Source organism: Beta vulgaris, chromosome 7 (genome assembly GCF_026745355.1).
Source record: "Beta vulgaris subsp. vulgaris cultivar EL10 chromosome 7, EL10.2, whole genome shotgun sequence".
Lineage (NCBI taxonomy): Eukaryota > Viridiplantae > Streptophyta > Magnoliopsida > Caryophyllales > Amaranthaceae > Beta > Beta vulgaris.
The window spans coordinates 60,411,804-60,431,883 of NC_079208.1; the positions used below are offsets into that span (position 1 = coordinate 60,411,804).

Sequence of the window (20,080 nt, forward strand, 5' to 3'; positions counted from 1 at the left end):
AATATATATATAAATAATGCGCAATACAACATTCTTTACATAGGTTAACTTTCTTGATGAGTAGAAAGTTAGGTGCACAAACAAAAAGCATGAACGTAGTCCATAACTTACAATGGTGGCACTGTTCCATGAACGTAGTCCATTAATTTCAAACAGTCCATTTCGTCCATAGAACATATATTAGTCCGTTGGATGGTTGTTGCAAAGGAATAATTTTTCAACTTAGAGCCTGAGAATTTCAAAAGTTTATTTTTTGCTATCAAATTTGAAAGATCAAACACAAAGATAGATTCGCACTTTCTATAATGTCTATGAGGCATGTTTTTGTTATTGACAATTATATTTGGTACCATAGTCAGTTTTGAGTACTATTCGGTTTTAAAGTTTATTAAAATTCATATAATAATATAAACTGCATAATGAAATGAGATATAATCGAACTTATACTAACACTAGCAATAATTGGAAACTTTTTGTTTTTTTGTAGTTTTCACAAAAAAAAATTCATAACTTTTTCTTTTAAAAATAACTGAAAAATTGAAAACGATAACAAACAAGTAGTTTCAATCTTTAAACACTTAAATAAGCTCTTGAAACAAAAAAAGTTCCCGAATACGGTAATCAAATTTTCAATTTAATATGACTCAGCTTGGGTAAGTAAGATGATTTTTTTTGTTACTATGTACATGCAACTTGCTTTCTCTTTTTTTTTTTCCAAATTGGGACCATTTTGATTTTTGACTTTGTAGTTAAGTTATAAACTTTTGACCTCAAATTCTTACTGGTATTAATATCAAAAAGTTATTATGTGAAATTTTATTATATTCGTCTCAATATGTATTTTTGAAAACATAAATTATCTAATTTCTAGTTTTATTTTTAATATATAATAAAATGATATTAATAGTTAGTGATATATATTGAAAACCGTAAAAAATTAAATTGTCATAATTATGACACCGTAGTAAATTACATAACTTTTGGAGCCATAAAACCAGAAATATATAAAATTTGATAATACAATAATTACTCCCTCCGTCCCATAATATAGTGCTTACATTCCTTTTTTGGTGTCCCAAAATGTTGTGCCTATTTTCTTTTTTGTCAATTTATTTGGACAAAATTATCCTTAATTTCTATACAAACTTTCCAAAATACCCCTACTTTTCTCTCAAAACATGTGACCCCATTTATTGCTTTACATCATTCCAAGGAACATTTATTGCCTTTTGATTTTATTTAAAGGAAAAAGAAAATAAATAACTAGTTTCAATACAAAAGTACCAAAAAAACACTTTATTAAATATATATTTTTGGAAATCCTACCACTCACTCCATTTTCCTTAATTCCCGTGAAAAATGAGAAGTAAGCACTATATTATGGGACGGAGGGAGTAGTTTCTAATCTATTTTGACGAGTACTATAAGTTCAAATAGTTTTAAGACCCTCATAATCACAAACTGAAAATTAACTAAATATGCAACCATTAGAGTTGTATTTAGCTTTTTTCTTAAAAATAAAGTTAAATAATATGGTCAAATTTGTCAAACATGCAAGCTACTTGAAAAGTAACTGAGAAGTTTTCTCACACAGTGAACCAAACATATAATTTTTTCAACTTTTAGTTTGTAAGAATAAAATAGTGCATGCTCTCATACAAACTTACGTAAATATTTGTAAGCATGATGTAATTGTTACTCATCGTTAAATGAAATGGTATTAATTGTTCTTTTTAGAGCAAAAAAATGGTACAAGACTAAAAGCCATTAAATAATATTCTAACTGCGGATTTGCAACTTTCTTCTCAGCATCCCCCATATATATACAAAAGTGCAACCTAATAACATACGAGAGTAAGAGATAGCTCACTCGATTAGAGCTTTCCTTTCGATTTTAGGAGATTCCCAGATTGATTCTCATCACTTCCCTAACATACATGCTCAGTCGGTTAAAACTTTCTGATAGAGTATAAATCTATTCCTGAGGTCTCAACCATCATTTTAAGCTTTTGATTGAGATAGTCTTTTGACACTTTCCTTTCGATTTCAGAAGATCCTCGGATTGATTTCCATCACTTCCCCTAACATACACACATACAATAAAATAAGAAGATATAGCAGCATAATTGATCAAACTGCATAATAAAAACACAATTTTTTGAAAAAGATTAGAAGTAAGTATGAATTAGGTGATGATATATGCACACATACAGTTGAAAACACTGTTTAATTAATTAGTGACCTTACTAAGAAAGAAGATAAATTTCCAGCTTATGACAGGGAATCCATGCAACATAATACTCATATTACCGTAATCATTATTATTCCTATCCATATCACATCATTAGACACTGATTAGTGATTAGCTAATCAAATCTAATTAAAGTTGAGTATTAATTAATATATACATTTACACCTTCTCTGGCTTTTACACTTTTGGTTCCATTATCATGAGTGGCTTAGAATGGATATTGTAATATGATTAATAATTATAATTGTCATTGCCAAAATGTGCTTTAATTTGCTACTTGTATTTTCTTTTTGAGAAATCACCGTATCTTCTATATCTGTAGTGCATTTAGATCCTTTCTACCAAATCAAAGTGTTAATCCACCATGCACGGCTATTTTTGAGAGAAGGTTTCTGCCAGATATAATATGTTTAAAGGAAATTAAGTTGTGCCATCTAACGAAAATGAAGGGAAGTACTTAAAAAGAAATTAGTTTCGGACTTTGTTCTTGTGGACTGAATTAATGGAAATTCGTTGCAGTTCAAATAAATTCCTCTTACAGTTTCAATTCACTTAAGTTTTGTCCAATTCAGCTCAGTTCAATCCAAAAAGATAGAAAACAAGGGCTTAGACCTGGTTATCAGGAGATATGAGATGGGTTGTGGTCGTCTGGTTAATGGGCCAAAACCAGCTGGCTCATGCATGTGGATCAAGAAAGGATGAGTCAATAAAGGATTGAGCACACACAAAAACTAAACAATACAAGAATTTTGAGACCTTTCTTTTCTCTTTTACCAATTAATTGGCCTAAGCTTTGGACGTATATTGATTGTATCTAATAAAGACTTTGTTTGACAATCAGGGGATAACTGATAGTTGTTAGCTGATTATATAAACTGATTTGAATTGATTGTATAAGTTATTTGTATAAAGATGTTTGATAATAAATAACTGATAACTAATTGTTACTCGTGTTACAACTTACCATGTATGCAAAGAACAATTCCATAGAGGCATGTCTTGTGCCAAGTTATCTTCGCTCAATGGTAAAGATTGTGTTGGACCTCAAAACATTGTCGGGCCTGGAATATTCTTTGTATTAGACCCGTTTCATTCATCAACTAAAACAAAAATGATTTATGTCTTTTTTGTTATTCATATGAGTCACGAAGGCAGTACAAAGAAGGAGAAGGGGATTCGAACCTGTGACATATCATTCAGAACACTTCAATAATCACTAGGCCAAGACATCGTTGATAAAAAATAAATGAGTTATGTCTTCTCGTAGTAAGGAAAGGTTAAAACCCAAAACAAGTCAACTTTATTATATATCCACCACAAAATTAGGTCAGGCAAAAACTTGGTACTATATTAAGAGAAGTATTTCAAGTTGTTAAGGGGAATGGGTGGTGGGACAAGGATAGTTGAGCTCATGTAGTTGACAAATACAATAGATAAACATCAAAATACACATTAAAGAAACAACTTATAATACAAGAATAGATCAATTGTTTAGGATAATTTAGTATGTAACAGCAATGCTTATAACAAGCATCTTATCTTGGAATTGAATGCTAATTGCTAATTACTACTTCCGTTTCTTTTTAATTATTACACTTACATTTTTCACGCATGCCGATGCACTAATTTAAGCCTTTATATCTCTAATTTTGTATTTGTAAAAAATATAAAAACTACATATTAATATAATACATACTAATACGAATCTAACAAGATCCCACATGACTATGTTTTTATTCACATATAAATCACAAACGAGGGTCAAAGTGCAATTTGTGAATAGTGTAAAATGTCAAAGTGTAACAATTAAAAAGAAACGGAGGTAGTACTAATTACTAAAGGTCGAGAGATCTTGTACAAGATATTGCAACATCTGTTCTTTTTAATTATTGATTTAGAAATAAAATTGTAACAAAATAGGTACATTTTTTTTTTTTAATTTATTGTCAAAGCCAACGATAATTATTTGGTCAACTATAAATAACATATCTTTTAAAACTTGTGCATGAGTTTACCAACTCGTTTGGTCGACTATGCATTCCAGGGGCGGTTCTTGGCCCATGCTGTATAGGCGACGGAATAGGGCCCCAAAAATAGAGGGGCCTCGAAATATATTATATGTATTAAATGTTTGAAATTAAAACAAAAGGAAAGCATTTGGATTAGTGGTAAAGTGGTAAGGGATTGGCAACAGGGGTGCGGGTTCGATTCTTGGTAGGAGCAATTTTTTTTAGTTTTTACTCTTTCAATTATGACTGCTGACTCATCACTTATTCACATTAATACTAACCATCACTCTTTGGCTGCTTATTCCCTATTAATAGCTACTCTTTTCTCTCTTCCTAACTCTCTCTCATTAATTTCTACTCATACTCCTATATTTTTTTTTTTTTTGCAATTTTCCAATAAAATTTACTCTTAAACTTCAATTCAACAAATTTTGCCGGAGAAGTTCAAGAGATGGGCGGTTTTAAATTGATGTACAATGTGTGGTTGCTGATTTTGTTTAGATTATTTTAATATGATGTAATTAGATATTATTTTCAATATAAAAGTATTTTTTAAAATTGAGAATCTAATATCTTTTATAAATTAAATATGAAGGGTCCAATTTTATAAGAGCGTATAGGGCCCCCGTTATGTTTGCCCCGCCCCTGATGCATTCAGTTGACGCATACAAAATACAACAAGTATAATAATTTACATACAATATTGTAAGGAAAAAAGCATATGCCAATATCCATAATAATAATTTCGTCCTCAAACATGTGTTATTATTAATTTATATTAAAATTTAGTACCTTTATCCATAAATGAAGCGCTAATGAATAAAACTGAAAATTTAAGAAGAAAATATTTCAATTAAACAAGCATTATAATAGTCTATGGACATCGCCATGAGAATTCGGTGCATAATTATTTGTAAACTCAATTATATATTTATATCAAAAACAATTTATCATCACCTATCAAATGAACCACAAGAAATATTTTTTTTTATCTATTTGAGCCACGAAGGCAATACAAAGTACAAAAAAAGAGAGGGAGGATTCAAACCTGTAACAATATCGTTCACAGCACCTCAATCTCAACTATTAAGCCAAGACATCCTTGACACCACAAGAAACAATTAATTGAGATAGAAGGGAGTAAAAGTATAGCGATTCATTCGAACTAGACTTTGTAATGCACCATACTGATGAGACTTCAGTGAAATTAATAGGAAATTTGAACAGTTCTTAATTGGTTAACGGTTTTATACTCCAATTGTCAAATTCTTGGGTCTCCAACCCTTACAAAGAAACAAAATAAGAACATAATCAACCCATTTGACAAATGATTTCTCTATCTTGATGAAAACTGTATTTCTAACTCGTTAATAACAAAATTAACAAAGTGAACAAAGTCAAGATACAGTAAGATACACTGGAAAGTATACTAAGCATCAGTAAACTAACCTTAGATCTTAACAAATACGCAATTAAATCAATTAATCACAATTATTTACAGCCTTTTCATTAGAGCCCAAGTGAGCAAATAATTCAATATGCTAAGCAATGTTAGTCTAGTTAGCCAAAATAAATGTACACATATATACAATCACAATCTAAAGCACCGAATTAAGGTCGTCCATGGGGATTTCTAAACCAGCTGAGTAACAATCTTGCATTCCGTTAAACCAATCGCTGAAATCCTCAGGTCCATTGGTATCATTAGAAATACCAAGTTGGATGGCATCAAAATCAATATGCTCATCTGCTACCTCACAAGCTTCTTCCGGAACATTCCCAGTTGAAGGTCCGATTTCCTGGACCCTCTTGTTGTGTTCAGAGCTTTGCCATTGGACTGAACTTGATGTTGGTTGCACAGCCACGGTTGAATTCTTAGGCTTGGTTTTAAGTTTGTGCTCACTGCTGAAGCTTAAGACAGACTGAGTCTCGCACGCAGCACTAGCCATCAGCGCACCTCTACCTTGATCTCGGTCTCCCCCACTTCTCTTTCCTTTAGCTCCCCCAGTAATGATGGAGCTACCACCAACATCATCAAGGAGTAGTTCCCTCTTCTTTCCCTTGTGTGATAATGATTCGAATTCTTTGAAACCATGTTCAGAAGAACGATTGACAGCTTGTGGAGAATTAATATAACCTCTTCCGAGATTATCGATGCAAGAATCCAGCACACTAAACGAGGTGAAATCTGGACATGTGACAGAAATTGAATAAGAAAACAAAACACAATAGAGAAGGAATAGAGGACACAGCAGGCTAAAAAAAACTGCACATGAACTGAAGAATATGGAAGATAATAAATCTAAGGTATATAACATATCCAAAATATTATCAAAACGCCTGAGGTAAATCTTATCCTAACAAATATATGTTGTCCAATTGGCAAAACCAATTGCTGAAGACAGAGAACACTGTGCTGCAGAACGATGACACAAGATAAATAGAAAAGAAACACACTAGGGAGGAAGATGTGCATTATATTAAGATTCAAAAAAAGCTAGATGAAACTATCTTGAATCACACAAAAGGTTCTGGTTACCAGCGATTATATATAGAGTGGCGACTTTTTAATGAACCTGTATTCTTTATGTAACAGAGGCATTAATGCTTCAAGCTCAACCGCTTGTAGCTATATAGTTTTTCTAATCTGATAAAGCATATGAAGTGCTCTCGAAGGAACTCAGCGACCTCCCAACACACTGTAGTCTTTAACAAACTAATGCATCTACCTGAACTATTAAATAGGAAATTATTTCAGTACAACCTTTATACAGATATTTTAAAGCAACTACCTTAATGACTTTTTAAGTTAATAATGCAAGTCTGCAACTTTAAACGATCAGATTTGACCTTCAATTAATTACCACTTTCTTACTTACAGAAAACATGGTGATGGTTATTACCCTTTAATCAATTTAGAGCAGTGCAGCAATCAACTCAAAGTCAAATCAGATTGTTTCTACCTTGAAAGTCTCTATATAGAAAGGCATAACAGTTGAATTTTATAGAGAAAACTATGATATAGAATTGCTTATTTCAAAGTATTCGGGGTATATAAAAGATTTTCTCCTTATAAAGTCAAGTATAATACCAGTTTTTGTAGCATCCATACGACATTTGGGAGCTCCATGGGAAATATCACCATCAGTTGCAGTGACAGCACCTGCTTCATTGACTTGAGATGATGCAAACAGAACATTTTGCAGAGCAGGTTCGCTAAAGCAGCTCCTTCCAGTGAGTTCGAAATTTTTACACCTCACAAGAGTTCGTTCTATGAAACCCATTGCAACTTGCTTGGACACCTTGCGCATTACAGTTTTGGAAGCATTATTTCTTCGACAAGCCTATAGAGATAAAAACACATTAAAATTCTGACTTCACAGCTGTACAAGCTAATTTGATCACAAATAAGATATTAAATCCAAGCATCATGTATATATGCCAAAGATTTCCGAAAATTCACACCACGGCACCAGAAACACAAAAGGCTCTTTATCCAACTTTTTTAACCTGTACGATCATATAAGTATACAGTCAAGTTTTGAAGAATTTAGCTGCTACGATGGTCTTCGCCAATCTGAAGCAGACAGTGCAAGTACTAATATACTTGTCTTACATAATATGGCGTCCAGCAACAGTAACCTTATAAAGACAAGGTGATTCCTCCACAGACTCAAAATCTTCTTCAAAGAGCTCTAAGGGATAATGAGGGATCGAAGAGAAAGAAAATAACGCAATGATCCTTTCTGAATGTGAAAATCTGAAAATACCAACACCCAGTCACCACACGGTCCACAAGAGAGAAAGATATAACCCTAAAGAAAATAATCACATTATATAGCATTCAAATCACCAAAGTGAAGAGACACTATAGGACGTAATAAGAGTCGCTAAGCAGATGTCAAACAAGCTGCAGCAAGCTAAAGAAATTTACACATCTTCATAGTCAGATCTACTCACTGGATTCAGTATCCAGAGTTCTCTTTCCTCTCTCCCTATCAAGGGAAGAAGAGTCACAAGCCACAATCCCTCTTCGATTCTCCCACGGTCAACCTTAGTTTTAAAAAGGCGCATTGGGGGACGCCTAGGCGGCAGACGAGTGGAGGCGCTAGCCAAATCGCATCTTACACAGTCAGGCGAAACGCATTACGAGAGGCGACGTCGGGCGCACGCCTATAGCCACCTTTGGGAAAGGCAGAGGCGCAAACAACTCTATTTGAATTGAACTTGAAGAAGACGAAAATTTTTTAAATTAAATGTTACCTAGCTTTCATTAACACATTCCGAGCAAAATCCCACTTAATTGCATGAAATTTTTAAATTTTCACCTAAAAATAAAAATCCCCAATTTGAGGGCAAAACCCTAATTTGAATTAGAACTATTTTTTGATTTGATAGGTCTATTGACTTGCCAGCTACAACAGAGATCGCCGACGAGCATCCTCGGTGACTTCTGGCACCAGATCTGCCGGTGATCGCCGCCAGTGAAGAAATTTCAAGTAAGTTTTCTTCGATCTCTGCTCTCTTCGATCTGGTTTTCCTCTCTTCATCGTCCTATTTTGTCATCTTCTCTCTTCCTCTTCGATCTGGATCCTTGAGCTTCTGCTTTCAGTTTTATATTTCTTTTTTTCAAATTATTTTCTTTTCTCCATTTTATTTAAAATTCAGTAATCATTTGATTGGAGAGAATGTAAAAGAAGTCAAAATTAGGCTGACCTAACCCACAGCGCATACTCTCACAGTCCCACTCCCCTCATATTCATGTTCCCTTCCCCTTCTGATATCTCAACTCTCGACGGCTTTTTTCATTTTTCTTTTTATAGGGATTTAATTACTGTTATTGTTTATAATCATATATGGGTTCATCCACTGAAATTCAATACAAAAAAGTACACTAACAAAGTTAAAATTATTTTTTAAAAAATTGCTCCTCGCCTATAAGATGTGTGCGCCTTGCGCCTCCCTTTGCCTCACGCGTTGCACCTTTTGAAACTAAGAGGTCAACAGAGCATATTGATTGAAAAAACCGCCTATATAGTTTTAGAAGCTTGTATGCTACACAAAGGCAACTTAAAAGTTGAATATTCAGCAACGTTACCCAATATTACAAAAAAAACCCAGCAAGGTAGGGCCTAGGGGGGGGGGGGGGAATGTATGCACTATACAGCATCACCTCAACAGGAAATGAGAGGCAGAATCCTATATGTAAGCAAATCCAACTTAATACATCGTTACAATTAAGTCCATTTGATGATTTAATTCAAAGCCAAACAATGGTGAATATTTCCTCTCCATTAAAAATGATGCATCCACACGAACAATCCCACCCTCACGTCCCAAGCCAGATAAGATAAAAAGGTGAATTTGTGAATGACATAATGCCAGTAGTTTCAAATCAACTTATGAAAATTGTGTACAAGACATCTCATTATCACCTCCAATAGCGAAAGGAAGAACAAAGAAATAAATAAAGAAAAGTTTACCATTCGCCTTTTGTAAGCCATCTGTATCAGCTGTTCCATGGCAACCTGCTCAATGCACCTGCAAATTACAAAGGATATAGTGAGGGGAGGGAGTGCTAGCAAGGAAAGGGGAGGCATTAAGCTACATTGGCTCTAGGGGAAATCCATACTGTTTCTCCATATCTTTATCATCTTTAATAGCTTTATCAATCTTGACCAAGTTGCCCTTCTTTTTCCCAATCTGCAATGAACCACAGCAAACATGTAAGGACAATAGAGAGGAAGAGGACCAGGAAAGGAGATAGAAGCATGCGAATCGCTTAATAAAGACAACAATGAGCATAGCAAGAACATTTAAATCCAGAGAGCTCAATTGAATATCAGACGGCCTTCTGAGTTTCCAGTTCCTATTCCCAGAAACTAGATTTTCAATAATTCATAAACTAAAGAGCTGTTCCTTCAACTTATTTTTGCTTATTATGAAGTCTGAACTTTTTTAAAAAAAACAGTTACTGTATAATTTTCTATAATTTACTGAACTTAGCATTCTTATAATTCTATATTTGTGAAAGTTACAAAATTCATAAAAACTACTACTAATACTAGCATTCTTAAAATTCTATATTTGTGAAAATTAAAAAAATAAGAAAAACGACAACTACTAATACTAGCATTACTATGATTAAGCTACTACTTAACTCCAACCACAACTATTGAAGTAATACTGGTAGTAGTGAAAATAATATGCAATTTTGTAGTAGTAACGATAGACCAACAACGTTGTAAAATTAGTCAAACTGAGAGTCTTTGAACCTTTTAGATGTTTCCAAACCTCTTTTAACCTCTTCTGGATATTTTGTACCTTCCTTTGACTATTTTGCTATGTTACTCGGACTCTAGTACCCATGTCACACACGTGCACCTATCTAAGTGACCGATTTGTTTATTTTGTGAAAATTGCATAATCTATACTAATATATTAAAAGGCGTGCCTAAGCCAGAAATGGTGACACGTGACGCTCTCCCTAAGGGAGTTTTACTCCATGCAATCCACAACAATAAAAAAGATTAGAAATTGCATAGTGTAAGGTTTGATCCCGGAACCTCAAGAACATACACTAAAGTCTTAACCACTAGACCAAATAATATTTAGTGTTATCATCTTAAATTATAATATTAATAAAAGAAAATTTTCCTTACCCGGGGCGTAGCCCGGGCCTAATAACTAGTTTTGGCCCAAAATGAAGTGTTGAAGTATCATATGCGTATCGAAGTGCTAGGACTGGACATGGGTACTCAAATGAAACAAAGAGTCCAAGTAACATAGCTTTTCTGTAATAAGTTCAACAACCCCCTAAGGGAAACGACTAAGGCCAACTAGCCAAACACGAAATCCTTCTCTGGTATAAATACATGTAACCATGTTCAAATATACTGTAAAGTACTAGACATTTGTGTCAACTACGCTGCAAAATAAAAATGCTTGTCAAATAGTAGAAAAAATACTAAAACCCTACCTGATCACAGAGCCCCTCTTTAAGCTCCATGATATCTCTGTCAATCACTTCTTCTCCATCGGCCAGATCAGGCTACAACAGAGGACACGAGTAAGAACAGAAACAACCAAATAATAGAGTTCGATGAACCAAAGTATCAAGCTATGAAATGTGATGGCAACGAATGCACTACCATTGCGTCTAGATATAATCCAACACTCTGCAGCTCCAACATTAGTCTATCATCAACACACATCAGCGGATATTGGGAATCAAGAAAAGTTCCAGATGCTATCAGATCTCCAGGTTGTGGCCCACACATATCATTCTGCCAAACTCCACTAACAAACTCTGCATCTGAGTGAGAGAGACCATCATCTCCCAACCACCTTCCACTGCTATACAAAGAATCAGACATACTTGCATTCCTCGTTGTGTTTGATGTGACACTCCTATTACAAGAAAATCGGTCTCCAGAGCAGCGTTTTGGAATCTGAAAATCAACCATTGACTCAGCCTCAGAGTCAAGTCTGTCTCTGTCTCTAATATCAGCATCAACATAATTACATGAGCCACAGTGAGAGTCATCACTAGTACACTGAAATGACATACTCACTCCTTCATTCCCATTGTAAATTCCCTCACTTTCATCTTCTTCAATCAAAGCAGACAGAACTCTTTGGTACAAGGAAGAAAACTTTTCCGACCTCTTTCCCTCAGTCAATCCATTTGATAATACTTCATCCTTATCTACTACTTGATTGGAATCGCAACTTCTCTTTCTAGGGGAAACATCAGCCTTTTCTTTGTGCATGAACACACCCTGCCAGAATAAATAGCATCATAAATAAACAGATAAGAGCTGCACAAACCAATTTGAACAAGGTAAGAAAACAAGTTGTAACATACCACAATGTTATATTGAGCACCCTGAATCACTGATAAGCTGTCCTCTAGATCCTCTGCAAGGCTCAACTACAAGTGTTGCAACAGTTAGATATTAGCAAACTCTTTATGATCAAGTCTTGTGTGTGTGTGTGTGTGTGTGTGCGCGCGCGCGTGCGTGCGTGCATGTGCGTGTGTGAGAACATACTTCCTCCATTCTATAATAAGTGCAAGGGGAGAGGCACAATATTTAAGGGTGCTCATGAAATGAAGAGAGAAATAGAGGTAAAAAGATGATTTATATCATGTGGAGAGAGAGAGAATCATTAGTCAAATAAAGAAAAATTCTACTGAACTTAAAACTTCTAATAATAGGAAGTGTTGCGTTTATTTAATACAAGAAGTATAATTGATAAAATCCTACACTTTTTTCTATTACGTATACTTTTTGCTTTTTGACAAGCGAGAGAAAATTACTTCCTCCGTTTCTGTTTTGAATGAAACATTGTGTGAAATGACACTATTCATTAATCAATTTTGACTCCAATTAATCGCCATTATATATAAAAAAACATAGTCAAGTGGGATTTTGTTAGATTCGTTTCGATGTATATTATCAAATTATAACTTTTTTAGATTTTTTATTACTAAAGATATTAATGATTAAAAAAGTGTGTTGGGTTGCGTGAAAAAGCAAACGTTCTATTTAAAACAAAATGAAGGAAGTATATTAAATTGGATAATTGGGAAATGAAGACTCCATGTGGGCCCACTTTTAGAACAAAAAGTAGGAAAAGTGTAGTAAATAGTACTAACTACAATTCGGGGCATTATAAGGAAACAGAAAACACCATAAATAGAAAAAATTTGAAGTAGGAAGAACTCTTTGAAATGGCCTAAAAAGGAAAACAGGAAGAAAAAAAAGAAATGGAGGGAGTATATAACATGTCCTGTCTAACTGTATTACCTCTTGTTTCATATAGCTTACATCTTGTGAGCTAACAGAACCAAAAAATGGTTCCATTTTCTTCCAGAACCGACCAGAACAAGAAATGTCTGCAAAACAATGCATATAAAGTTTAAACAGGCAATATATATAAAAAGCTTGTGGAAAGAGCATTTGGACACACAAATAGATTAAGATTCAAGAGATAAGGGAAACAGAAATTATACAGCTGGCCTTGCGAGCAGCAGCAGCGGCAGCCAGCAATTCTTCATGATCATCATCAGATTCGCCTGGTAGGAGGAACAATAGGTGCATGTGAGAGCAAGACAGAGAGAAAGTGATACGTTAACAAGAAACATATTTAGTATTAGTGTTTCAGTAAGTTTTAGACTCCAGTATATGGTGGTTTTTATAAACACAAAATCAATACAAGTATACCAACCATTGAAACCTAGCAAACTGCAGCACCCCGCCCCCCTCAACCCAAAAGAAAAAGACGGCAAATCAATAATTATTCTGTCAGACAGAATCAATAATATACAAGAAGTAGATTAAACTATGAGTGATGCCTCAAATGACAATAGAAGGTAGATCTAAAGATCCATGATAGTTAATAAATCAAATGCCCTTTGCTTAGTACTTAGGACAAAGGTAAGCCTATGTAGGTGATATCAGATATGTAATAAGGACGCAGTTGCAGAAGCCTTATTACAACAGAATAAACTAAGTCTAATATTCTTGATAGACAGTCCTCAAAGAAACCAAATTTCCATCAGTCATCTCAATGCTTTAGTGCGACTCACATGTCATAATGAGTTAAAACAAAAGAAACCAGTTTGGCAACAGTTATCCAGTGAACTCAATAGAAGAAGTAAAGAACCTCTAGAGTTGGAAACTGAACTGGCCTTCCACTTCCGACAAAGAGGGATGAGGACATGAGGTACTAATACTAGTAACATAATTTAATAAATTTTAACATTATATTTAAAGAGACCATATGTATTATAAGGAGGGACAGGGAGTACAGTACACAACAAACATACTAGCTTGTAACTACTGTAACAGTTGCAATTCACACTGCCCAAACTAAAACAGTCTGTACACTAATTAAAAGCAACATTAGATGAAAAATGAACTCAAATCTTACAATTACGAGTGAAAGTCCTCCCATCTGACACCTTTCTTGAAGGTGGACGTCCCGATTTACTGCAAATAAAAAAAAAATCAGCGACTGAAAAATACAAAAAAGATGAACCAACCTCATTTTATAGAGAGTAAGAGATCTTAAAACCTTTTGATCTTATCTGGACCAGGCCTTGCACTTTGAATACGTTTTGTTGTTGACACATTCTCCAACTTAGCTTCACATTGTGAGAGCCCCGGCTTTGAAAAGGGTAAGCCCCTCACTGTCCTTCCTTGCCTCCGCACGCCATCACCAACATTTTCATTCAAAACATTTTTATTCCTCTTGGTAGGAAAGATAAAAGCACGCATTTTACCCTTCCCATTTAGCACGACATCACTAGAAATTGGTCCTTTCTCTTCCAATCTGAGGTCCGTGCCTTTTGTTTCTTCACCTTCTGACAAAAGACCAGGAGATGGCATATTCTCAACCTTAATTTTACTTTTTACATTATTGTTATGAATGTCAACAGATTCCAAACATCCCGATTCACCATTGAAACAGCTCTTGGCACCAATAGCAGGTGGAGAATATTTTAGTGAAGGAATTTGACCTTCTTCATGATTTGAGACAGGTGAAACCACATTTGTTCTTCTGCTACGTGAACTTTTCTGTTGTCGCTGGCCACCCCATTGTCCAAGCATATAAGACGAATTAGCAGCCCGAGGATGATTCTGCATCAAATCAAGTGATATCACCTTATTGGTACCTGTAGACTGTTCCCAACCTTCACATGCATCTGAGGAGGCTTGAACATTAGAAGAAGAGTTCACCACCATGACAGGACCACTCCGTGGACCCCTAGATATCTTTCCTTTTACAGGACTTCCAGTTGAGGTCCCTTGCTTAGCATTTGATCTGCCACTCAATCTTTAAAAAGAAAGAGAAAAAAATCTGACTCATCCAACATATAACAAGCGACATAAAGAAATGGCCAGCATAAACTTCTTGTCAGATCCCTTAGATGTCAGGTGCATGTAAAGCATGTAGTAACTATTCAGAGCAAGTTTTAGATTTAACAGACATCATCAAAAAGTTTTCACTAACAACTCATCTCAACAGCCCCAAAGATGATGGCCAAGGTAAGATTTTTTTCAGACCAAGGAAACCATCATGATTTGTCCACCTAGCCCACAACAAGTTTACTAAATTCAAAAACATGGAAGCACAGACAGCAGGTCAACTGAGGTATTCCTACCTTGGGAACATCAAGTTACTCAAGATATCCAGCCCTTCCAATCTAAGAGACAATTTCATTGTCCCTTTGGAGAATGCAGCTAAGCAAATATTCTTGAAAAACAAAAACCTGAATTGACAGAAAGCTAACTACTTCCTCCGTTTCAAATTACTCGCTACACTTCAAAAATTCCACTATTCATCTATGTGGTTTGACCATGCATTATTTACTATTATATAAAATCAAATGTTATAATGTAATATGTCGTTGGATTCATAAAATCAATTTTTTATACTTTACTCTAATACACAATTAAAGATATTAATAGTCAAAATAGTACATCGGCAAGCGTGAAATTCAAAGTGTAGCAAGTTAAAAGAAACGGAGGAAGTACTAGCAACAGCCCACAAACAAATGCACAGAAACCTTCAAAATAAAAGCAAAAGACCACAACAAAATAAAGGATGGAAATACAACTACTATTTGATTACATTTACTGCTGAAGAGAACCTTCTCAGGATGTATGCTACAACAGGATCTGCCACTCTCTGATACCAAACATTATAAGAAACAAGCAATACCTTATAGAAGAGGCGTCGCAAGAAGCCGATTTGGAATCAGAACTGAGCTCTGAATGCATTGATCTTTTGAAGTCACCATCTCCAGATCTACTTGCCATTGCCCCAACAGAGCGTTTCCGCTTCATGTTTTTATCCCAACCATCCCCCACAGCGGAGAGTCTCAGTGTCCTTTCTTCGGGAACAGAAGCCCCACTTACAGCCTTAGTGATGTTTGTGTCCTTCTCATTAATAATCTGATCCTTCGACAGAGAACCAGATTTATTGTCAACCTGCAAAGAATCTTTCAGTTATTGCTTCAAGGACATCATGCAGTTCATGTATTAAGTATTAGTAAAATACTTAAAGTCCTAAAACTATTTTTGGAGCATTTAAAAACTTATTATGTGACATTCAATAGAGATAATGGGAAAAAGGTACCATAACAACATTTTTCAGTTGCTGTAATGTGTGAATTCAGTGAAAAAGAAATGATAGAATTTTCCCAATCTGGGGGTTCACAAGTATTAGCATTTCTTTGTTAAATAAGTATTCAGCATCTCTTTGGCTAAAAGCTCATGGGGCTGATCTGGACTTCCAATTAATATAAAAAAGAAACTGGTTCTACAATATTATCTACATAACCTTATCAGGGACAGCTGCCCCTCCTCTCCCCTTTCACCAAAAAGAAGATAGAATTCTTTGCAATTCCTTCTTACAAACATCCAGGGAAAATTTTTTAGAGACTTTAGTCTAAAATAAGTGGGCATAACAAGCACTTAGAAACGAGAACATATCATAAACTTTTTCTTGAACAACTTAAAGTAAACTGTCATGGTCTACCAGGCATATAAGGGGACAATAAGTCCTTCCCTTACAAATAAAGATAATAGAATCCTGAAAAGTTTCTAGGACTATAATCATAAGCAAAGAAAGGAAGAAGCAAAAGGACTGTGAGTAAATTGCAGATACAAACCCTAAGCTCTCCAGCAGTTGTGCGAAAACGCTTGTTCATCCCACCGCACTTGGCCTTGTCCTCTAATCTTTGAGCCGATTGGTCAAGAAGATTACGAGGAGGTTGACCTGCCATCTTCAATAAACTTGCTCCACCGGCCTTGTCATTCGACAAGAGATCAATACGTTGCCTCTTCTTAAAGCCTGTGGCTTCCCTATATTTTTCCAATTTATTTATTGAATCACGAAACATTTTCGACCTTTCCCTGGTAAAAACACATCAAAGTGAATGTGAATCATCAACTATCTGCTTTTAGTGACCTACAGCAGCATCAAATGAACCCTTGATGGGCTGATAGCTACAACAGATTCTTAGTGCCCAATATCTAAGAAAGTAGCACTAACTACTGCAAGTCAAGATCAATAGAGCAAGATACTGATAAGGGTACCAAAGACAAGTAAGCATGATTGTAGCAACTTAGTACTACAATTTATCTAGTACTTCAATCATGTTCTGCAAAAAGTCAAAATTGCTTCACCAGTCTTACCTAGCCTTTAAAGAGGAATTCGAAACACTCTCTCGGATTTGCTTCAGCTCTTCAGTGGACACAGGTTGGGAAGGTCTAAAACTAGAAGCTCTGAATGGAATATCTTCAGATGCACTTCCTAGAGACAAACCCAGAGCACTCCTCGCTTCTCCTAAACGTGTATACTTCGGAGTGCCCAATGAAATATGGTCCAGAGACAGATATTGGTGTAATGGTGGCACAGCAGGTGACGACATGACACTACCCCGGATCACAGAACCAGCCATTACACCATCAGCGACCATGCACAGCTCAGAACAAATTTAAGCAGCAAACTTAACAAGATGACCAAAACAAGTGCCAAATAATTATTTCCTGTCACCTGCCCCACATGTTGCAAAAAGTAATAAATTTCCTGTCATGTGAGACAAAAACAAACGAAAACCGTCAACTAAGCATACTACTGATAAAAATAAGCACAACAAGCGCATATGCATAAAAAGAGCCATGCCTTACCATCTCAAGCATTATGACTCTCAAAATGCTTTTTTAAGTTCGGATTAACTGTCAAAAAGAAAGTTGTATCTTTTAAATTTCCTCATGATATACAAAAGTGTATCCTGCATGCATAAAACTTAACTAATTATGACCTTTTGAATTGCTTATAGAGGCTCAAATCCCTCCTCATCCTAAGCCAGCTGAGAGTACAACATGATTTTAAGTTAACTTACTACCAATTTCGCAAACCCGGCTTTAATCAGAACAAAGCAACCCATGGATAAAGGGATACCATAGAACCAAGCACTCCAACAAAACTACTCCAATGACCAAACATATCCCTCCCCTAATCCACCTTGGAGGAAAATGTAATACAATTACATTAATGATATAACCAGTCTATGCATAATGCAGTACATTGAGTCCATATGTACATAATTCAACACGAAAATGCAGAAATTCCAGCAGCAAAAACACAATCTAAGACTTTGTGAAACTGGTTTAGTCACATTTAGCTAATATAAACACCCAAATTACTTCAATTTCAGATAAAATCAAACTTCTTATCCATAACAATTAGAGTTTCAACAAGTTCAATTACCAACTTGATTGTTCAACTAAACCCTCAACATCTGGATATAATATTAAGCTAATTCATGCTCAAATATTAAAAATTCCGTTGAAATTTGGTACTAATTAAATACAAACCTTGGAAATTTTGGAAGAAGATGAAAAGTTTGCGATCTCGTCGAAAAAGTTAAATTTGCGCGCAATCCTTTAACTCCAATTCTTCGTATTTGCTCCTGAAATTTTGGGGGAAAGTAATTTGATGATGCGATTACGAAATTGCGCTTGCTAATTTGTTAATTGAGTAGATGAGAAGCTGAAATGTGTGAATCTTAGAGAGAGAAATAATGTCGAAAAGTTCCAATTGAGGGTTAGGGTTAGAGACCTAAAATACCGTACCCTTGTCACTCTTTTCTTATTTAGTTATTTTGTGTTTAAGATAACTTCAAAATAATTTATAAGAGATGGCTAAAAGGTATTTACAATTAATTTATGAAAAATCGATAATTTCGACACAAATATATAACAACTTAGAATTAGATACCTCATATTTAATTAAAAATAGCCTTAATAAAAATAAACTTCATACGAAGCAATACAATATGTGAGTTCACTCTAATTCGGCTTAATTTCCGTTGGTGTATAGTCGTTTGGGTGAAAAATACTTTCGTGGTCTTCTAGATTTTTACAGAGAATAGAGATTGTTAGATCTTCCTCCTTCATTGGACGAACAAAAAAAGAAAATGAACACTTTAAAATAGATATCATCTTAAGGATGAGATATATTTATTGGAGCAATGAAAGGAGTTTTTGGGGATTACCATCGGTACGAACACTAGTGGAAGTCCTACAAAGATTAACAATTGAGGCCGAGAAGAAAAGAGATGAGAGAGAAAGAAGGTTAAAAAATGAAGGAAAAACCTTCAAAAAAGAAGAAAAATCTAGCGATGGAGGTGGGAAAAACCCTACCAAAAAGAAACCTTAGGGAGAGAAAATCCTCTCAAGGAGAACCCTAAAGGGAATCGAGAATTTCTATAAGAGAGAATGGAGATGGTTCACTTTTTGGTTGTTAGTGCAAAATAATTTTATCGAGGCATTGTTCGTTCAACTTATTTTTGCTAAACAAAATTTATTTTTATTGATTGTTTTGTTTGTTTTCTCTCATACTAAATTTTGCTGAACTAAAGTTGTTTGTTTGCTAAGTTGAATTTTTTTATATTGAGTTATTTCTACCTCGTTGAATTTTAGAGAGAGAAATAGTGTGGTAAATTGCAATTGAGGATAGGATTAGAGACCGGAAGTACCATACTCCTTTTATATTCTCTTTTCTTATTTTGTGTTTAAGACAACTTCAAAATATCCTTTCAAAAAAAAAAAAGACAACTTCAAAATAAATTTATCGAGGCTTTGTTCGTTCAACTTATTTTGCTAAACAAAATTTATTTCTATTGATTGTTTTGTTTGTTTTTTCTCATGCTAAAGCTAAATTAAAGTTATTTTTTACCAAGTTGAACTTATTTCTACTAAATTAAACTTATTTTATTGAAACTTATCTTTTTAATGTGAAC

The 20,080-nt window shown here is 34.7% G+C and overlaps 1 protein-coding gene across 6 annotated transcripts; it reads right to left on the minus strand.

Annotated features, from left to right (window-relative positions):
- Positions 1-5,696: 5,696 nt before the first annotated feature.
- LOC104900320 (hypothetical protein) lies at positions 5,697-18,943 on the minus strand. Of its 6 annotated transcripts, none has more exons than XM_048633748.2 (16): positions 18,654-18,942; positions 17,469-17,862; positions 16,943-17,186; positions 15,991-16,259; positions 14,341-15,102; positions 14,197-14,255; positions 13,277-13,339; positions 13,071-13,159; positions 12,128-12,193; positions 11,835-12,041; positions 11,412-11,711; positions 11,240-11,311; positions 9,893-9,963; positions 9,744-9,801; positions 7,352-7,604; positions 5,697-6,448 (listed from the first exon to the last, which is right to left on the minus strand). In XM_048633748.2, exons 2-16 carry the CDS (start codon positions 17,750-17,752, stop codon positions 5,859-5,861), a joined length of 3,387 nt encoding a protein of 1,128 aa, XP_048489705.1. In that variant the 5' UTR covers positions 17,753-17,862; positions 18,654-18,942; the 3' UTR covers positions 5,697-5,858. The 6 variants fall into 6 exon arrangements, 5 of the variants coding, with proteins under 5 accessions (XP_048489705.1, XP_048489704.1, XP_010686016.2 ...); XM_048633747.2 differs by adding an exon at positions 17,964-18,011 and having other exon boundaries at positions 11,412-12,041; XM_010687714.4 differs by adding an exon at positions 17,964-18,067 and having other exon boundaries at positions 11,412-12,041.
- Positions 18,944-20,080: the final 1,137 nt, after the last annotated feature.

Bases quoted from the DNA above. Each gene is read 5' to 3' on its own strand.
- LOC104900320 (XM_010687716.4), bottom strand. From the start codon at position 17,752: ATGGTCGCTGATGGTGTAATGGCTGGTTCTGTGATCCGGGGTAGTGTC. The intron at 12,042-12,127 runs GTATGTTACAAC...TTATTCTGGCAG, and splicing joins GTGCTCAATATAACATTGTG to GGTGTGTTCATGCACAAAGA. The intron at 9,802-9,892 runs GTATGGATTTCC...TGTAATTTGCAG, and splicing joins GATAAAGATATGGAGAAACA to GTGCATTGAGCAGGTTGCCA.